The sequence below is a fragment of the Falco naumanni genome, chromosome 2 (genome assembly GCF_017639655.2).
Source record: "Falco naumanni isolate bFalNau1 chromosome 2, bFalNau1.pat, whole genome shotgun sequence".
Taxonomy (NCBI): domain Eukaryota; kingdom Metazoa; phylum Chordata; class Aves; order Falconiformes; family Falconidae; genus Falco; species Falco naumanni.
This window is the reverse complement of record NC_054055.1, coordinates 94,703,873-94,724,251: the sequence shown is the minus strand read 5'-3', so window position 1 is coordinate 94,724,251 and position 20,379 is coordinate 94,703,873. Positions and strand designations below refer to the sequence as shown.

General features: G+C 38.0%; 1 protein-coding gene across 8 annotated transcripts in view; it reads left to right on the top strand.

Annotated features, from left to right (window-relative positions):
• Nucleotides 1-20,379, top strand: part of GLRA2 (glycine receptor alpha 2) — a 131,221-nt gene that overhangs the window by 39,607 nt on the left and 71,235 nt on the right. For 7 of the 8 annotated variants that reach the window (XM_040582701.1, XM_040582702.1, XM_040582698.1 and 4 more), the window contains exons 5-7: nt 3,846-3,928; nt 5,150-5,287; nt 8,016-8,230. In XM_040582701.1, the coding sequence (XP_040438635.1) occupies nt 3,846-3,928; nt 5,150-5,287; nt 8,016-8,230 (436 nt within the window). The remainder of the gene's footprint in view (nt 1-3,845; nt 3,929-5,149; nt 5,288-8,015; nt 8,231-20,379) is intronic. The other variant, XM_040582700.1, reaches the window with a different exon arrangement.

Sequence of the window (20,379 nt, the reverse complement as noted above, 5' to 3'; positions counted from 1 at the left end):
CCCATGGGATGCTTTATTCTGGGTTCTGTGACAAAGGAGGCCACAGCTTGAAGAACCTTGCCCTCCTACCTGCCAAAGTGGGAGATCTGAGTGATGCTGTAAGGGGGCTTCAGAGGTGACCGGAAATTAAAGTTGTTGAGCTGGGGTGGGAAGAGAGACAGGCCCACAGCCCAAGTCTGAGGGATGAAAGAAGGGGGGTTGAATGAAATGCTGAATGAAGAAATCCCAGCAGTGCCCACTGCACTTTGTAGACTTTTAAAGTATCAGCAGATGCTGCTCAGGATTTACCGTGTGTATGAGGGAATCCTCAGGAAGATGGCCCAAAGTTTAAGACAGGGAATGATGCCCTGGAGTACTTGGGTTACAGCCCTGCCTCTGCCACAGCATTGCTTAGTAATATTGTTGATTTTTTTTTTTTTTTTTGTTATTATTTTTGTCACAGTGCCAGCTAATTTTTCATTCTTTGTTTTCTGGCTCTGTTTCTGCATTTTGTTCTGTTCATACTCTATTTGCACTATTCCAGGGCTTGATTCTTCCTTGACTGTGGGATGGGTGAGGGAGCAGGGAAGGAAAGGAGCGAGCAGCTTGCCTCTCCTCGGGGGCATTTTGCTGGCCTGAAGTGCTGGGGTGGGGGAGGCAGGGCTGTCTCCTGCTCCTTATGACCCCTGTCTGCCCAGCTGGAAAACATGACATGCCCGACCGCAGAGCTCTCCCTGAGCAAGCTGTGAGCTCTGAGCCTGGCTAACAGAGGGTAAAAGGTGCCCAGGTCACTGAAGACAAAATCAAGCCCTTGCTCAACTTCTCCTTTCGGCTTTACAGATTGTTCATAAAACACTTCCCATCAGTGTTTTATGGTGCTTTGCCACCAAATCTGTTATTTATGCATCTCAGATGCCTTGGTGGCAGGGTGCCTGAAAAATAAAATAATTGTTTTATAGCAGTTTATTCTGTTTTATTAATGATTAAAGTATTCATCAATGTAATTGCCAGTTAAACTTGCACTTTGCACCAAATCTCCGGGGGCCCTTCTTGAAGTTGCCAAGTGCGAGACTTTCATTTTGCTGAAACATTTTCTGTCAGTGCCACTGTTACTATAGGCAATGTGAGTAGCTATACCTGCATAACGTTTTCCATTTCTGATCCTATTTCCTTGTTAATGTAAATATACAAGTAGTGACATGGCACCTGGGTTTGGAAACACTTGCAGGATTATATTTTTACTGAAAAAGAGTCAGCTGCTATAAATTGACCCACCACCATGGACTTCAGTGGAGCTACTTCAGAATGCAGCAGCTGAACATTTATCGTGTAGTAATCTTGTTGAAAATCAATGGATCTGTGGACAATACCAGGCAATAAGCGTTGGGTTCAACACTTGCATTACTCCTAGTAAAAGGGATTACAGAGGCAAAGATGTTAACTTAACAAAGAACTGTTCGTCTCTGCTGGGATGAACAAGTAGAGGTAAAACTGTAAGGGCATTATCTCACAAGCTAGCATCATCAATACAGAAAGTATTTTCCATTTGTCGGGGTGAGTAGAGAACAATTCAGTCTTCCCAAAAGACAACATTGTTTAGGAAAAGAAGAGATTTCAACCTTTGTGTGAACCTACATAATGAACTTTTTCTCAGCTCACCTCCAGAAAAAAAAAAAAAAAGAAAAAAAAGAAAAAAAAGACTACTTACCTAGTACCAGAGTATCAGTGCAGATAGAACAATTTTTCCCCATGAGGGCTGAAAGCTGCAACTGGCTGTATTCACTTTCTCATGAGTTTGATATTAGACTAACAGAAGACCCCACTCGCCCATGTTTGTAGTCAGACACTCGAATTCTTTGAGGTTCTTGAGGGGTAGAAAGGGATGAAGGAGAAAGCGAACAAAGTCAGTGTGCAGTCCACACCTGACAGTAAAATCTGAGGGGTGGACAGGCCATGCCCCCACTTCAATGGATACAAAAAAATGACATACTTACAAAGTCTGCATTTGCATAAAAGCATGATTGAAACTAACTTAAAACATCTAAGCCATATTTGTAAGATGACTGAAAAGGAAGAGATTGATATAGCAACATTTCAGAAAAAAAGGCAGAAGCAATCTTTTGTTAATATTGGGGATTATCAATTTAATTAGCTCAATCTTTAATGCAGGAAATTACCTAGTAAAAATAAGACTAGTTAGCATTTGCAGAGCACTGAAAATATTTAAATGAGTAAAGGGCAGATTTTCAATGACATTTTTATGTCTGCTAGATATACTTTTTTTTTTCTAGATGACGAACTTTTTATAATGCTTATGCTGTTTGCTCCCAAAGGTTAAAGTTATTTACTACAGTGATGAGAGGACTACTGGGGGCTTTTCATCATCTCAGTGCACTTTACTGCCCCAGACAACCAGTCGCTAATTTTCTGATATTATCTTGTACATTGAAGACCGTCAAGAGGAAAATAATGTGACTTTCTCTAGGTAGCCCAAAAGTATGCAAAAGCAATGATGTTGACTTTGATTTTTGATCAGGCTGAGACCATTTTGATCTCAGTTACCTAAATATCATCTTTTTGTCATAGTGATTTTATGTCAGGACAGTAGAGCTGGAAGGCTTGGTCAGGTCATCCCCAAAAATTCACATGGTGGAGAAATAGACTGAAAGAGCTTGAATCAACTCTGTGTGATGAGAAGCACAAAATCACCTCAGGAGACAGAACTTAGTGAAGTCTTTCTCCGTAGAGATTACATTTGTCTGTGGGAAAACACCTTCAAGGTTAGCAGCTGGCCCATGAGTTCACTGACATAATTTAAAAAATATTCTCATTGTACTATGTTAATGTTTCAGTGTACCTTCAAATCAGACAATTTATTCTCATCCTTGAATGGTAAATGGGTGCAGACATTTTTTATTGGTTTGCTGGGTTTGTGTAAAAATGTTATTTGTGCTGGAGGTAATCTGAAATAAAAATGTACTCTTTCATATGATTTAAACCAAAATCTTAACAAATCTGTTTTTCAGAGCAGCTAGCTGTTTGTAATTATGTCATCCCGGTATCTTGGTTTGTTAAAAATGGTTTCTTCTCCCCACACAAAAATTGAAAAGAAATAAAGCAGAGGAGAAGTCTTGAAACAGATTTCAATCAAAAGTGAAAAAGTGAAATTAACTAAAAAAAAAAGGGGGGGGGGGAAGAAAGAAACATTAAGAATAAGTAAACTTATGCTTTATCTGGGGTAATACCAATCGAAAAATTAAAAGAGAAATTTAGTTTGTATGATAATGTTCCTTTAGGCTTACTTTCTTCTACCTGCACTCTATCTTTTAATGCCATTTGATTGTAGCTTTTACTGTATGATGTTTTTTTTTCTTTCTTTTAATGGTTAAGCAGTAAGAATGAAAGGTTGGAAATGGGCCTTATATACAACAAGAGCACTCTCTATTGAAAAAAATCCATGGTTGTTGTTTTCTTCCTTTGCTTTTTCAAAACAAAGCTTAAAAATATGTGTCCCATGATCAGCCATTTCAGCTTTTGCATTATTTGGGTTCAGTGTAATACGTAAACATTCACTAGTACATTAGTGGAGAACATTTTTTTACTATTCTGATGTTGTCTTCTCTGCCTCTGCTCTGCTCAGCCAATGCAGGCAGTGAGTACCTGATTTGCTTACACACTCTGTCCTCACAGCTCTTACATCCTTAGAAGTTTAGAGGGGAGAGTGAGCCCAACCTCTGAGGTGTTAAGATTTGGTCTTGATCCTTTAAAAATACAGGGCTTTGGATAAAACCTTTAGATTTCTAACAATAGCTTCTTTCTTCTTCTTTTTTTTTTTTTTTTTCTTCTTCTTTCCCCTCTAATTTTAGGCTTACTTTAACCTTATCCTGTCCCATGGACTTGAAGAATTTTCCTATGGATGTACAGACATGTACAATGCAGCTAGAGAGCTGTGAGTGTCCAATTGCTTTATCTTTCAAAGAATTTGGTGGTTAGGTTGTACCTATATTGTCGTATATGTGTGGTGAGACTCAATATTCCTATTTGTATGGGAAAATCATAAACAGTGTTTTAATGGTCCGTCACCATACTACATGGGTCCCCTGTCTCTGGCTGTTCCTGCTCCCTTCCTTTTCCCCCTCCTGGGGCCCATCACCTCACCCATCAGGGCTGCACCACTTCCAGGGATAACCACAGTGATGCTCTGCAGGAGATATTATTAAATCTCAGGAAATTAAGAGCAGTTAGTACACAGCAAGGGATTAGCTATGTCTGATCGAGACATGCTGTGGTCTTTTGAAAAATGAAGCAACACACCTGATAAAGCAGAGGTCCTATTAGGATACTTATGCTGTTAAGATAAACACGGCCAAGGCATGCACTAGGGTACCAGCACACTGCCAGCAGTACTGTATAGCTGTTAGCACAACCATGTCACCATTCTGACCTGTACCAGGTAACAATCAGACAAAACCAGGAGTGGCTCAGGTAACGGCATATACCAGCCATCATTCCCAATAGTCAGCAGGTACCGGGCCACCTTGGGTTTTTGTGGGGATTTAGCTGTGTGGGTATGAGCTGCGGGTTACCACCTGCCTTTGCACCCAGAGTACAGCCACAGCTTGGGTTACCCATGGAGATGTAGCCATTGCAGTCAAAAAGACACTTCAGTGAGTTGAAGCCTCTCTTTCCCCTCCACATCTTTCAGTGGTAGGTTCACAGGTTTGCAAAAGCTGCTTTTTTTTCTTTTTTATTTATTTATTTTTTGTAGTAAGAGCCTAACATTCTGCAGTCTAGAAATCGTTGTTTTATTCATGCATGCCAACTCTATCATCAAAGAATGATGAAAATAAAGCAAAATGCAGGCTGGTACATAGACATAGAGAAATGTAATTTCAGTTGTAAACAGTATCTTTGATGGGCCAGCAAAATAATTTTTTAGTGGCAAACCAGGGCAGTATTTCAGAACAGAAGGATGTTACTTGTTGCTTTAAATAGAGTAATAGTAACTGGTAACTAACAGCAGGAGTGCTGTTGTTAATCAGACAGTTTAAAAATATAACCAAGATAATATGTATTGCAATAAAAGATACACTTTCCAGACATTATAATATTTGCTTTGAATATTTTCGAGTGAGCTATCATCTAACAAACGCTGATTTCTTTATTGTAGTTGGCTACACTATGAATGATCTGATATTTGAGTGGCTAAGTGATGGACCTGTGCAGGTTGCAGAGGGTTTAACCTTGCCACAGTTTATTTTGAAAGAAGATAAAGAACTGGGTTATTGCACAAAACATTACAATACTGGTGAGCATTATTCTGCTTTCTTATTAATTGTTCTAATGGCATCTGTTGTCAGTTTGTAAAGGGAAAAGATGAGTAAAATGAAAAAATATTTTGAAATGTGATTATTTGATTCAGCCACACTTATTTTTAAATCTGAAAAAATAAAATTTCTCCCTTTTATGTTTATTGTTTGAAGGATTTTTTCCAAATTGTGTTTAATTTAATTAATGATATTCTAATATACATATCCTAATGTCCTTCAAATCATTAAGGAATTTAAAATTTTTAAAAATGATAAAAAATCTAATTGTTTTGACTTCCTTAAAATGAAATATATTTAACAAAACAAATCTTTTCCTAAATATTGATTCATCACTTTTAAAGTACTTATTTTTCTGAACATGATTTATTTTACCAGCATATATAATTACCAATGAGGAAAAATATCAAAAATTCACCAGTTTTTATGTGTGGTCTAATTTATGAGACGTAGTATTTGAAAGTACAGTGCTTTCATTGTTGATCTGAACAGTATACAGACATGAAATGTTGGGAAATTAAATGTTTGTTTAATACTCTATCTTTTCTTGTATTTGCTAATTTGAAATTTCAAATGCTGTGTTTTCTCTCTTTAGCTTTATGGAGCAGAGAAAGCTGTTAAATTTTTATTTAGCTGCTTGGAGTTTATTTAATAGGGGCAGCATTTAGAGATTGGTTTGCTGGGTGCTTGCTGGGATTAGATATAATCCCTCTCATTTGAAATAGCTTTTTCATCATTTCAGCCTAAGAGCCAGTCTGGTTCCATAAAATACATTTGTTTCACTCCGTAAAATAACAAAGCGTGAGAGGTTCTGTCTCTGCCAAAAAAAAAAAAAAAAAAGTCACATTCATTCCTTATGAAAATAAAATTGTTGTTTTAAATTTTTATAAATGCAGCTTCTCATTTCGGGGCCCAAAGTGCCAAGGAAGGAGAACTTTGTGATTCCACAGTCCAAGACCTGTGAAAAGGGGGATTTCTGTGGCTTCTCATCTATTCTCATACTTAAAGGGCATAATCAAGAGTAAATTCCAATAGACAGAGTTTATGCACTTGTAATCTGGCTGATACGAAGTTTAGCCATTTCCCACCATGTGACTTAAACTCTGAATAACTGAGTTCATCTGCTTTTCTAATTACTGTCAGATAACCACTTGGCAGGGTCAAATGCTGAAAGTAAGAGGGAAGGGAGAGCATGGGCAATAGCTTCCTTGTATACCCAAGAAGATTATCCACAAAGGATAAAACCACCAATTAGTAGCTCCCACTACATGTAGTTAAACAAAATAAATGTGTAGTTACAAAAAGCTAAAAGTATATAGCCTCACAAGGGGAACTGAAAAGCAATATCCAAGCAAAAGAAAACTTTGCCTACAGGCACCCACATTACTGTCTTCTCTGTAGTATGCTCCTTCAGGTTTGGTGTGAAATTGAAATATGAATAAACGCTGTATTATTCAGCCTTCTCTTACCCACACCATCCAGGTTGTGCCACAGGAATCTGGAGAGCATTCAACAGGTTGGGCTGTTCTCATGCCACTGCTGCCACATGTGGCCACCCCACCCCTTGTGAGTCCCCTCCTGTATGGGCAGGCTGGTCAGCATCAACCACTACCCAGGCCTCAGAGTCTGCCTTTAGGGTCACAGGTCCAGTCATCATTTTAAAGATTCTGTCCTGCCAAGAGATGTTATTCAGTTCTTCATTCCTGTTTTTGTCAAACAGCTTCTGCATTGTCCTTTGTGCCAACTCTATCTAGCACCCTGCTGTTCAGCTTTCTAGACTAGCAGAAAAATAGACGTGCATCACAAAAGGATCAAGAAATCTAATTTCCCCTGAAAGGATGGACGAGAAACAACACATCTCCATGCACTTGACCAACCAACACAAAAGGGGTCCTTTGAGATCATTAGCATGACACTTCAGGCAGAACTGACTTTCTTGTACTGGGGTTAGTCTGCCTCAAGTGAAAGCCTCCACAGCACCTAAACCACCGTACTTTGGAGAGCAGCACAGAGCCACTGGGTTAAGCGGTTGATGAGCTGTTGCAACTCAGGACTCCCCACCCCCCAATGCAGGACTAGCTCCACTGCCAGGCAATCCTAAACTTCTTCCTTGCTCTACCCTTCCAGAACAGCTACCTGTTGTTTGAAGTATCACACACCTCCCACAAGGGATTGTTGTGGGTTTCCTGGAGTTAGACTTTTGGCAAAATTCAAAGTAGGCTTTGAGGTGATTCTGCTGCAAGGTGTAATCCACAGACACAGGCAAATGGCAGGACCAGAATGAGAAGCTGTGTGATCTACCATAGGTCTGTCAGATTAGTAGTTTACAATTTGTCTGTTTAAGTACTTTTGCTTAATCTCATGTCATCAGAAGAGCAAAATGCTGTCCCCTTTTAATACTAAACATTATACTTGACTAAAGTAAAATCTCATTAAATTTTGAGAAAAGAAATATGACATTGTATTTTCTGGAGGTGAAACAACTGTGACAATATGCATTTTCTCAGCTAACGTGAAGACCTGAGGCAGTTTGCTTCAGGGGTCCCATGCACCCCCCAAGCTAGCAAGCAACAAATGGCCAATTTGCATTTGTGTATCAGGACTTTCTTATAGTGTTAGGTTAGGAAACAGGCCATGTATCTAACTTATGTTCAGAAAACAAGATAAAAATGTGCAAAAAGCATTTATGAAAGTAATTTCATGTTCTAGGAAAGTTTACATGCATTGAAGTCAAGTTTCATTTGGAGCGTCAGATGGGATACTATTTAATCCAGATGTACATTCCTAGCCTGCTGATTGTCATTTTGTCCTGGGTTTCTTTCTGGATCAACATGGATGCTGCTCCAGCTAGAGTCGCACTGGGTATCACTACAGTTTTGACAATGACTACACAAAGCTCAGGATCGAGAGCTTCCCTCCCAAAAGTAAGGAAATAATTTTGTTACACCAAGATGCAATTTTGTTGTTATTAACAAGAAATATTTGTCCTACTTTTTATAGTTTCTGAAAGGTCTGTGTGAATATGCACCTGATATGAAAAAGCGATGACTGTGATGTTAAACTGCTGCAATACCCTTGCATTTGGATTAAGGCAGGTTTCTGTTGTATTGTGAGGTGGCTGGAGGTTTCAGAAGTATGGATTTTCAATGATTTTCTACTGGTTTGTACTTAGATTTCAGCACTTGGAAGCAAATTTTCTGAAGTATTTAAGTATCTGACTGGATTTCTGAAAACACTTTCATGAAAACTGGACATTCTATGTGACTGGGGACTTTATAAACTGCCTGGTCTTTCCTGGACTGTTAGACTCTTAAATATCTTGATGTTTCTGGATATGGCACTTAGTCCAATGTATATATAAATATATATTAAAATATGTATATTTAAAATACATATATATACACCATGCATACCTAGATGGTTTCTCTGGTGAATCTTTTCAGTAAGGAATGGCTGATGTCTTTGCTTCATGGCAGAATTTGTCCATGTTCTTATTCAAGTGTTGTCTGCAGACCTTGATCCTGTCTATGCACAGGAAAGTCCTCTCATTCAAATTTTGTGGTCTTTTTAATCCAGGCCAGATGCTGTAGATGGGTTTACAGGTTACAGAATGAGTTCTTTGTTTAGTCAGGCTGACAGCTCTTTTCAGAATAGGCACAGCCTGAATGCTTCTGCTGATAGTATTCCCAGCAGAATTTTATGTGCGTGTTTTGCACAATTTTCTGGAAGATACCTCAGAGGCAGGCCAGTTTACAATATTCTAAGGAGTCACGAGATATACTCTCTGAAGAGTCGTCTTTACAGCAGTCCAACATCACAGGGGTTGAAAACACGAATGTTTAGTGTTTGCACAGATCATGATCCATTCCAAAAGCGTGTTGTATTTTGTTCTACTTTACCCCCAGTATCACATTTAGTCTCATTCTAAATACTGTAATTTGTGCAAGTGGAGCATATATAGGGCAACTTTGAAAACTGCACAGATCGTTACTCTTCTGTTGGTAATGAGAAAGTATCACTTAAAAATCTGGTGACTACAACACTTGGTTCAGCTTCACTTGTTCACTTGGAGATACATATAATTTTCCATGCAAAGTGAAAGCTTTTCATATATGAACTCAGAATTTCAAACTGATAATTTCTTAAACATTTGTTCAGACAATTCAGTCAATATTGCAAAGAGAACACCCTGAAAAGAAAGTCAACAAAGAGATAATCTTGGCAAGGAGCATGTAGACTCTATAGATGGCAAGTCTGGAATCACTGAAGACTGTGAATAGATGGTACAGCACAACTCCATGTGGTATATTCCAAATTTTTTTTTGAATTAACTGGCTTGAGAATTACAGATGGTACAATCACTGTAGTGGAGATTTCCACCCATGTTTTGAACTGGGCAAACATACCCTGCAAAGAAGTTCTGCAATGTTAGCATGTCCAAAACGCTAACACTTTAGAAAGAGTTTTTGCCATCTGCATTTGATCCAGCTGAAATGTTTCTCCCTTTTGTATTCTGCCTTCTTTCAGTAGAAAAGTATTTTCTGGATAATTTTCTGGGCTTCTGCTGAGCAGAAGAAATAGGAAGATCCAGAATATGTTTACTGTGGCTATTTGTTTATCAGAGGTTCTTCTCCAGCCTCTGGATTAAATACATTTATTTCAGCATCTGTCAGAGTCATGTCAGAATGATGATGCTCTGCCCCTGCTCCATCATCTCCTTTTCTGCTGTTTCAGTTTGCCATGAGACGTGCACTAAAGTACCTCACCAGAGAGCCCAGCACATGTATTTCAGTCAGGCTACACCTGGCTGTTGCAATTTCACTGTGTAAGTCAGTTGAACTGTCCTTTACAGCTTTGGTCTCTATACAAGTGAGTTAATCCTTGTGGGGGCTTTTGAAGTAGTGCCAGTTGACTTTAACATGTGGTTTTAAGTAAATGTTAGCATACCTGCCAGGTGATTCCCACCTTGGATAACTCAGGTGCCTGAAGAAACATGGGACTGACCAAAACGAAAGCACTCCAAAACAGGCTTTGTGTATAGGTATAGCTGTAGAGCCATGCATCACCATACAGGTCTTAGATCACCACTATCCGATTCCTTACACAAAGAAGCAAGCTTCTCTTGCTGTCTCTGTTGCAGACACCTAGCCATTTAAAAACCTTATCTGTAACTTAATACCAAAATTGTATTTCTTAATTAAATCTGTCCAGCTGAAATGCATTTAGAAATAAAAATATTAAAATAATTGAATAAAATGTTAAATCTGAAGTTCCAAAATGGTTCTTTAAAAGTAATGTTTTTTTAAGTCCCGTCTACATATGGCCAAGACACAGAAAGTTACGCTGTCAATAAAACATCCATTTAAAAAATGCTCCAAGCATGAATATCTAACAGAATAAGACATGACAGTAGGGTTATTTTTGCAGGAGTACTGAAAAGACAGATGCAACTTTGCTTTGTGAAAGCAGCCAAGCAGCCTAGATTTGAAAACAAGAGTTTTATTTTTTCCCCATCCTTCTTTGCATCCTGTTCATGTTAACACACATTTATAGCACTTAACCTTTGATTTAGCCACTGTCTCATGCTGAGAGTTTCTTCTCATTCTTCTCTGTTTTAGTAGAGCTTTACCACAAAAAACAACAACACATCAAAACTTGCCAACATTAAAGGGGACAATTTCTTTACCTAAAAAAGGCAAAGAAGAATTGTGATAAGATACCTTGTTAGGTGATTTGTCTGTTTCCAAGTTACTATCTGAATGATGAAAGTGTTATGGTTTAGAAGAAATTACCTATCTACTGTTCTTAACCCTGGTATAAGATTACATGACAGAGTTCTGTTTGCTGTAAACTGCTCTTTTCCATATTAGTAACTAATATTCATTTTGGTATAGATTTCATAATGGTAGGTCATGGAAACACAGACATTAGGCATTCAGTTGTTGAAATTTAACATAAGATTGAGACTGTTGAAAAGAAAGGGAAAGGAAAGGAAATCAGAGTAAAATGAATTCCAGCTGAGGCTTATGTTTGCTGCACATAAGAGAAACATCTATAAAGCCTCTTCCAAATGAAATATGGTTGTATTTCTTTGGTAATTATTATAGCATTTCTGTGGAATTATTATCTTTGGAGCATTTTGAAATTCTATCTAAGGATATAGGGTAACATTCCAATATCAGAAACAGAGTAATAAATAGATCAATATGCATTTTTTGTTCCTTATTCTTCTGCAAAACTGACCTCTTTGTTACAAAAGGTAAGGATAAAATATGACAGGACTTACATCCCAACAAAGCTACTGTTCTAGGAAGGGAGACCTGCAGTGCCTGTTTCAGCAAGCAGAAAGGTTCTTTTCCTTTACAGTTTTAGCGTAAGCTGAGCAGTACTGCATCCTGCTTCCTTCATAGAAGGACTTTCTGTATAGGGAGTATCTACAGGCAAATAGTTACTACGGTGTCAACCTCTTATAATGATGTAAATTGCATTATTTTGTGTTTGTTACAGAAGACTAGTGAGGGATCTGTAACAAGGGTTATCCTTACTGAGTGTAATAGGGGGTGGTAAGGAGCTCATCCAGAAAGCTGGGGTTGAAAACTCTCCCTCCAGTTGTGCTGATCCATCACTGGGATGCCCAGAAATGGTAATCCAAAACAACAGGATTCCTATGATCTGTTCCCCTTCCCACACTTTCATGTGTTTAACTTCAGCTAGACAAATGTTTGTGCACCCAGCTACACAAGTAGTTCTTGCCAGTCGGCCGGCTGGGTGATCAGCATGACCACATATTCACAATGAATCCCTCAGAGAGCCCTGAACTTTCTGTGCGAGCCCTGTGCCTGAGCCAGGGAGCTTCCTCGCACCCAGGGTTTGCTGGACTTCATCTATGCAGAGAAACTCTACGGCACACAAACAGGGAACCTGATGTAACCTACCTACACCCATGCAATACTCAGCATGTGCTTAGATCCAACGCCTTCTGGAAGTATCAGACCTGTGGCACAGAAATGGCAATATGTATTCATCAAAATACGGATTAAGGAATGTTTGCACATCCTAAGGGACACAGATACACAGGATATGCTTTTATGTACTTTTGGTCCCAGCTCCATATAAGCTGGAGAGTAAAGAGGAGGATATCAAGGTACGATAGCACAGAACTGTTGAGAAGTGTTAAAAACCAGTTCTTCAGAGCACTGAATGAAGATTCTCTTGCTATTCTATTTATGTTTAAACAGCTTCCCTTTTGTTGAATCAACAGAATCAAAAGTCTTAAAGCATTTTCAAAGGAGGCATTTGAAAGAATGAGTTTTCTGCTGTGCTAGTAATTGGGTATTTTTCAGATTGCTTTCTTCTTAAAACACTTATATAAATGAAACCTTAGCAACAGCAGTCCAAGAGAATGAATTACTTTCCATGTCATAAAGCAAAACATTTCAGGACACTTTAAGTCAAGTAAGTGATAGCAACTGTATTTTACACAGTTGCATAGCATTTGTATTGTGTTACTTTAACGCACAGTGCTTAATGAATGCATGCTCCTTCCCTGGGGAGCAATCTGTGCAGAAAAAAGTTTCATTCAAAGGTCATTAAAACCTCTGGGAACCCTTCCATTCACTTCATTTTGCTTTGGATCACTAAATGCTTTACCAAATGCAATAAAAGCATTATGTTCTAATAGGGACAGACACTTGCAAAACCAAAGTCAATGAAGTCTATCCCCTGTGGCAGTAAATGACTGCTTTTACATGTCATCCACTGTCCACAGCATACTATTCCTGGAGGTGTGTAAAAAATGTGTAGATGTGGTGCTTAGCAACATGATTCAGTGATGGACCTGGCAGTCCTGGGTTAAAGGTTGGACTTTATGATCTCAAAGGTCTTTTCCAACCTAAATGTTTCTATGATTCTATGATTCTGTATTTGGAGACTTTTCAAGATCCTTGGGCTTCTGGCAGACCAGTCTGAGAAAGTAACCTTTCATTTCTTAATGCCAAAAGTTAACAAGTAAAGAGTCTCCAAGAATACAGCACATTTAAAAATTTGAATTAAGGTTAAAATGATGCCATAATAAAATTTAAAAAGAAAAAAAAAAGGAAGAAATGTGGGAAAATAACAATAAAGAAAAAGGAACAGATGCTGTTATCAGCTATTATATTATTCTGTGTTCGTTTGCTTTCATAGGAACTAGAGCACCTAAGGTGATAGCTTACTCTTTCATGTAACAAAATACAGAGATGATACATTTTGGAGCAGCATTATGGTAAAAAAAGCAATAATGAAGTAACTTGGAATGGAAGCAATTTTTTGACAAATTACTTTTACTTTAGTCTCAGGATACAAAGAGGAAATATAGGAGTAATTTAGTGATCAGGAGATACATTACCTGGTACTTGGCTTATACAGGTGTCTGAGCACTTCACATACTGCTTAAATAATTAAGCCAATCCTATTTTTGTTAGATGTTTACAAATTCCTGTTGGAGAACTGATGGTCCTAAAACATTACTTTGATGTTTAATATTCCTGCCCTATGTCATACATTTATATATTCTGATAGGGGAACTGCAATCAAATTTCCAATTTTAAAAAAATGTATTCAGGGACCTTGAGCAGATATAAAAAGAAACATCCTAGTGGTTGTCAGTTTTCTTGACCATAATAAAAGTGGGCATTCTGTCCAAACTCTTGGCAAGTCAGGATGCACTGTCAGGTAACCATAAGGATCTACTCTTCAGTCAGGTGCCTACATGGGAATGTTGTAGCACTCACTTGTTTTGTTCATTTTTAATGTTTTCTATAACTTTATCTTCCCTCCCCATTCTTTTACTTATAGTAAGAGATCATGAAACCTGCTTTAACTCTTCCTTTTTTTTTTTTTTTTTAGCTTGGCAAAGCTTGGTACAACTAAAACCTTTATTCAGCAAATCTGTTCAATATCCATTGTTACATTCCATGCAGTACTTGCATCTGGATACAGACATCTGTTCTAAACTACATAATGAAGGAAAACACATAGACCGAACCTATTTTTCAACAAAAGGTTCCAAAATAAAGCATGGGTCATAAGTAAATGGGCATGTCCTTGCTTGCTGCAACTTATTGAAGCAATTTCTTGAGTACAAACTGATTGTGATGTGTAGAATTCTGTGTGTAAAGTAAATAGTCCTTCAAAATACTGTAAGATAAATTCCTGTCAAGTTGTTTATAAACACCAGCTCATAACTTAAAGTTTAACAGAGGGTTTTTTTCTGATTCTGCTCTACAGCTAAAAAGCTGCATATTCCATTTCTTTATTCTTACTTCTCCCCCCTTTACTTATATTTTCTCATGAGTGGTTTTGAGGCAGGATATTAATGTGTTTGTGCTTGAGGGCAAGAGAGTGTTTGAGCTGCAGTAGAAGATGTGGTACATGTATCAGGTGATATGTGATGTACCAGAAAGAACTTTCAAGTATCAGTAGCACTGTGGCCATGTTAATACCAACTTGACCAAATGCGCTTGGCACTTATGAAAGTAGTGTATGATGCCCAGAAACTTCTCTGCTGCTTCCACCTACATCAGCTTGTCTTATGAAAGACACTTTGCCTTCTTGCAAACCTTGCACCTTTAAGATGTAGGTAGATACTTACACAGCTAGGTTGTATAGTTACAATTTCCCTTGGAGCAGTATCTCAATTACATCCATGTTGGATGAGCTTTGGCACAGTTATATATGCTATGATCATGGATCCACTATAGGAAGAATTTTTTTTTCTTCCATTTCACAACCATTTCCAATTCTGTAAAACTGAAGACTTGGGTCTGCTGCATGGATAAGAGACAGAAAGCACCAGGATCTATGCTTCTTGTGAGAACAGCAGGAGGAAGAAGGATGTAGATATTAAAGGCAGGACCTAAATCTGCTGTTAGAAACTGCCACATTATTCTCTTTAGCTTGGCCATAGACATGTGATGTCCTACACGGTCTTTGGGTCTTAACTGTGGTTGTGTATGAATTTTAGTGAAATTCTTGCTGCCCTTCATTGTGTGGAAAGCTGATTGACAAGATACTGACTGGTATGTTGTCTGATAAAGACTACTATATTAGGATCTGTAGTAGATTTTACTCTATGAAGGTAAAAAATAAAAGACTGAGTAAATCAGTCACTTTTTCACTGTGTTAATCTAAACTTTAAAATTTACTTTCCTGTATAGTGAAGACAGTGGTATTTACTGTACTACAAAAACAGTAGTTGCTGCCATGCGTGACAGCTAAAAATATGCAATAAGATGTGTCTGAATACCTCTGGGATGTAGTTTGAGTACTACTGGCACTTCCTCAGCAGGTTTTATAATGCAGTCATCTGGGAGGGCTGGCGTTCAGCAAAGCCTATTTCAAGCATCAGAGAAGAGTTGAAGTTATTGTGCACACCAGTCTGCCAGTTGTTTCATAACCCTGGTGCAGTACTGGGGCTCTCTGGCTTCATTGTTGCACCCTGCAGGACCTGCTGGCAGCTTTTAGTGGCTCTCTGAGGAGTGCTCCGCGTCGCTCTTTCACACACATAAGCACTGCAAACCCACTCTGAAGCAACAGCGTATGCTGTTGTGGCTCATTCATTTCAAATAATTGCAAGCCTTGACTCTATTAGATCATCTAGGAGTATTACTTATGAATATCCTCTGTTAATATTTCATTTGAAATAATGTTGATGGGACCCCCTGGAGTCAGGGAAAACCACTTTCATTTGCAGTGTACCTTAAGCCTGCTTCCTTCCCATCCGAACAGCAGCGCACACTGCACGCGGCTGTTAAGTCGGCTGGGACATTGGCATCTTACTCCTCAGAAGTTGTTTTTGAGTTCCACTGCTTTGGATGCCAGGTCATTTTTCCTTTGGGAAACATTTCTGTGGGGAAAACAATTGTTTGTTTATACTGATGCCTGGAAGTATTAACCCCTTCCTCCCCTCTCCTTCCCAAAGAAAACAGAAAGAGGCAATTTACTTTTTTTTCATGGATGCATCAAACAAACTTCTGCAGGGGGAGAAACTATATGACTCAGTGTCTTGTTTTTACATATAGTATATGTGTTAGGACATGACCATGACTTTAATTTACCGGTAGTGGGGCACACTATTTTTTGTTGTGGTAAAATCAGCTTTGGAAATGAAACAATTGTAAACTAGGCATTGGCAAGAAAAGAATAGAATATTTTTTAAGGCATGGAAATACAGTCACGTACTCTAGAATGCATCATTATGCACAGAACCTAGTAGTAAATTTAAAAACCCTGATGAAGTAGTCTCTTTTCCTCTTTATTTCTTCTTCCTAGAAGCTTGGAGTTAATTGAGATATCTTGTCTCAAAGAGAAGGGAGCATTGAGAGCAAAGGGCTTTGATTTTCAGTACCTTGTATCTGGTGTTAGGCATCCCTGTCTGTGAGAAATAGACACAGTGTGCTGGCTTTCCTTATTCTACCAAAGGTTAAGGCTCTGGAGAACTGAGCCGGAACTCTCAGTACGTCTGGAAAGAAATGTCACTAAATCACAGCAGAAAATATAAGTTAAAAAAACAGGGGAGAACACTTTACAAATGTTCCTCAGTACATGTATTCACAGAAAAGATAGCACGATTATGTTATACATAATTATCAATAATGAATTATAATGAGAACATATCAATATCTGTTACATATGGGAGAAACTATTTCTATTAAAAGATAGTCTACCGAGAAACTAAAAATTAAAGTATTTCATTGCTATAAATGATTGCTTTATTGTCTGTTTTCTGCAGAAGGCCATTTCCCTTTGTGGGCGTAGTGGCAATCAAAATACTATTGATTGAGTTGTACTAAATATGATGAACAGTGCTACTTTTAAAATTTATCTGTAGTCAGAAGGCACTGATGTCCATCTCTTTATAGTGCATGATCAGCTTAAAAATATGTCTTAACTTTCCAGGGAACCATGTAGATGGCCACAGACAGCAATGAGAGTACCACCTTCCTGGACTGCACCACTATACTTGAGCGTGCTCTGCTCATCAAAAACTGGCTTAAAAACAGTTTACATTTGCATGGAACTGACAAAAAAAAAAAAAAAAAAAAAAAAAAAAAAAAAGTTAGGAAAATGAAGCAGCCCAAATGCCAGAATTATAATAAAAACTAGTTAGACAGTGTGTTCTGTTGCTTTTTCTTATTCAAACAGTCAAACTACTTGCTTGCTTTCTTAAGGAAGCCGTAGTTGTCTGACAGGATCTATTTTATGAATTTGTTGGCTGCATTTTGCTGTCTCCTGAACCTTGTAGCAGAAACAGAATCTGCTCCGAATGAAAACAAAATCCTGTCACTGGGAATGATGTGAATTAAAGCGTGAGATGCCTAGGCTTTACTGCTGCTGTTACTTCTCACCAGCCCCCCTCCAAGTCAAGGATGACAGGGTTATGCCACAAAGATAACAGCACAAAACAACTCAGTTATGCATCTATCTATCCCTGGATATGAAAAAACAAACAAACAAAACAAACCCAAACCCTTTTATGTATCTCAAAATAGCTAAAATACTGCTCCAGGAAGCAGTGTGGTCTTTTTATATGTCTTGTTTTCTCTATCGGTCCCATCTAGTGAGTGGGAAGAATAAGTCATAATTACTGTCTTAAATGGTTAATTATTCTTTCTGAAGTTGGTTCATTTATCATTCTTTAGTAATGGTATAGTGTTGATTTTAACTGGGTAGTGTTGTCTTTTTGGTAAATAAGAAATGAAAATTTTATTTTCTTTTAACAATTTTCCAGTGCCCTCTTAGAATGGGTGTAACCACTGCATTGCTCACGCTAGATGTGTATGTGCCAGCCACACCACTGTATACAGAGGTGACTTCTTATCTTTTTCTGCATTGACTGGAGCAGGAGACAGATGTTTTGCAACAAGTCAAAAAAGTGTGTACTACACATGTTTCCAGGCAAGACTTGTAGCTTGGCAAACGATTTCATAGTGAATTGTTTAAACGTAAAACTCTCTCGGTGAGTGCAGCTGTAAGAGTTGATTAGCTTCTTACATTAATGAGGTTTCAGTAAAAGCTTTTCCCAAATTGAAAGGCATATCTAATTAAAAGACTGTGGATTGCCTGAATATTGGAACTGCACTTCATGACAAGTTCATCTGGCCAGTTTCATTCATGATTTCCATGATTAGGCTGACTTCCTCCAGATGTACTTCCCTCTTAGTTAAGGAAAGGCAGCCTCAATAGCAGCTGTTGACCATAGCAGAGTTCAAAAGCATTTTACCCAGCTCCTCTGTCTGCCATCTGTGAAACAGGCTTTTAAAATAAATCCTCGCTAGTGCTAGCTGTTGTCCTCATTATGATTTTTTTTTTTGTAATTCATACTCTTTTGACATGCCCTTCTGAAAGACAACTGAAAATCACCCTGAAGAAAGAATAAAAATGAATTTTCAGCTATAATATTCATAGCTAAAATCAGATTCTGCTATTTTCAGCTAAAATCAAATAAATACTTCTTTAAGTCCTCTTTATCTGTATAGTACATGTTGTGTTAGATCTGTGCTCCAGCAGTGATACACATTTTTGGAGGGGTCAAACATTTTCTCTGAGGAACTGCTTTTTGTAAAAAAATATCCCTTTGTTGAAGCTATGCAAAGGGTAGTTTAGAATAATGTTCTTACTTATCAGGGAATTTTCCCAAACCATTGCTGCTGACTTTGAACCACCTTTTTTTTTGTTGTTTTTGAAATGGCCTTGTTACTTGGAAATCTAAAGTTAATCAATCTAAAAATGTCTGAAAAGTTTGACATGAAAATGGAAATTATGGAAGTGGTTCAATTGACATGATTTAAAACCCCTGAATTTGTGATTTGTGGCTTTTTTTTTTTTTTTTTACATTTTCTTTTTTATTCTAATTTAGAAGACATTTCTGAAATGTCAAAAAATCCCCAGGGAAGGGAAAAAATACATCCCACTCAGATATAGCATTTACTGAGATACTGGTAGGCACATTTCAGCTTTAAATAAGAATTCAGAGAGAAATTGCTCTAATTAAAACCTTACTACATCTCCAAGATCAAGCTTGGACACTGAAACACTCTGAGAAGAAAACAAACTGCCTCATAGTGAGCTCAAGCCATGCTATTTGTAGTCAGCATATGAAGCTTCGAGTCATCACAGCATATTTCAATCAGCTGTTTCTATTCTGATGTGACTTAGTAACTTGTAGAAATCATAGATCTTTTTTTTTTTTTCCCCCCCCAAGTCCAGAAGGGATAATGTGGCCTTCCAGGATAACACTGGTTTTTGCATTTGATGCTGTTACAGTTGTGCGCTATAAATACTCTCTGTTTGGCTTAAGCATGTCTTAACAGTGTGCAGTCTTGTTTTGAAAACTGAGTTTGGAAGTTAATTTCAATAACTACCTAACTACCCAAGCACACTCTTAGAGAGAAATGTTTTTCAGAGCCTGGGGATTCTCTGGTGTTACCCTCTAGTCAGTGTTCTTTGCTATGCATTTCTCGTCTGGTTTACAAATCCTTTCCAAAGCCTGTGTCTTTTCTCATTCAAGAAACCCTATGATGAAATCAAGCAAGGTTTTGATCTCTTTTTTGGTAAACTAAACAAACTGATCTTCTTTTGTCTCACTCATACAATGTCTTCTTCAGATTTCAATCTTCCTCACTGTGCCAATATAATTTTTTAAAATACAGCAACCACAACCACGCTACCGTGGAAACTCTTAGTATAGCTTTCTTCCTCCCCCTCCTCTGTTCTGTTTATAACTCAGTAGTCATATTCACCTTTTCCCCATAGCTTTGAATAGCTGATGCTCCATTGTCAGTCCCTTTCAGTATCAGCCACGGTGCGCCTACAGATGGGCCCTGTCCTTGACTCCAGCCGCATGGCTTAGTACTGGCCTCTTTTGACAAGCATTTCGCTTGGAAGTGCCCAGTGATCCTAATTATAATGTTCTTGTCATTTTTTAATAATTCTATCACTCTTCGTTTTTTCTCACATTTTTCTACATTTTTCCAGGACTTTTTTTTTTTTCCATTGATCGGTGCTCACTTTCCTCTGCTTTTACCTGTTTTTT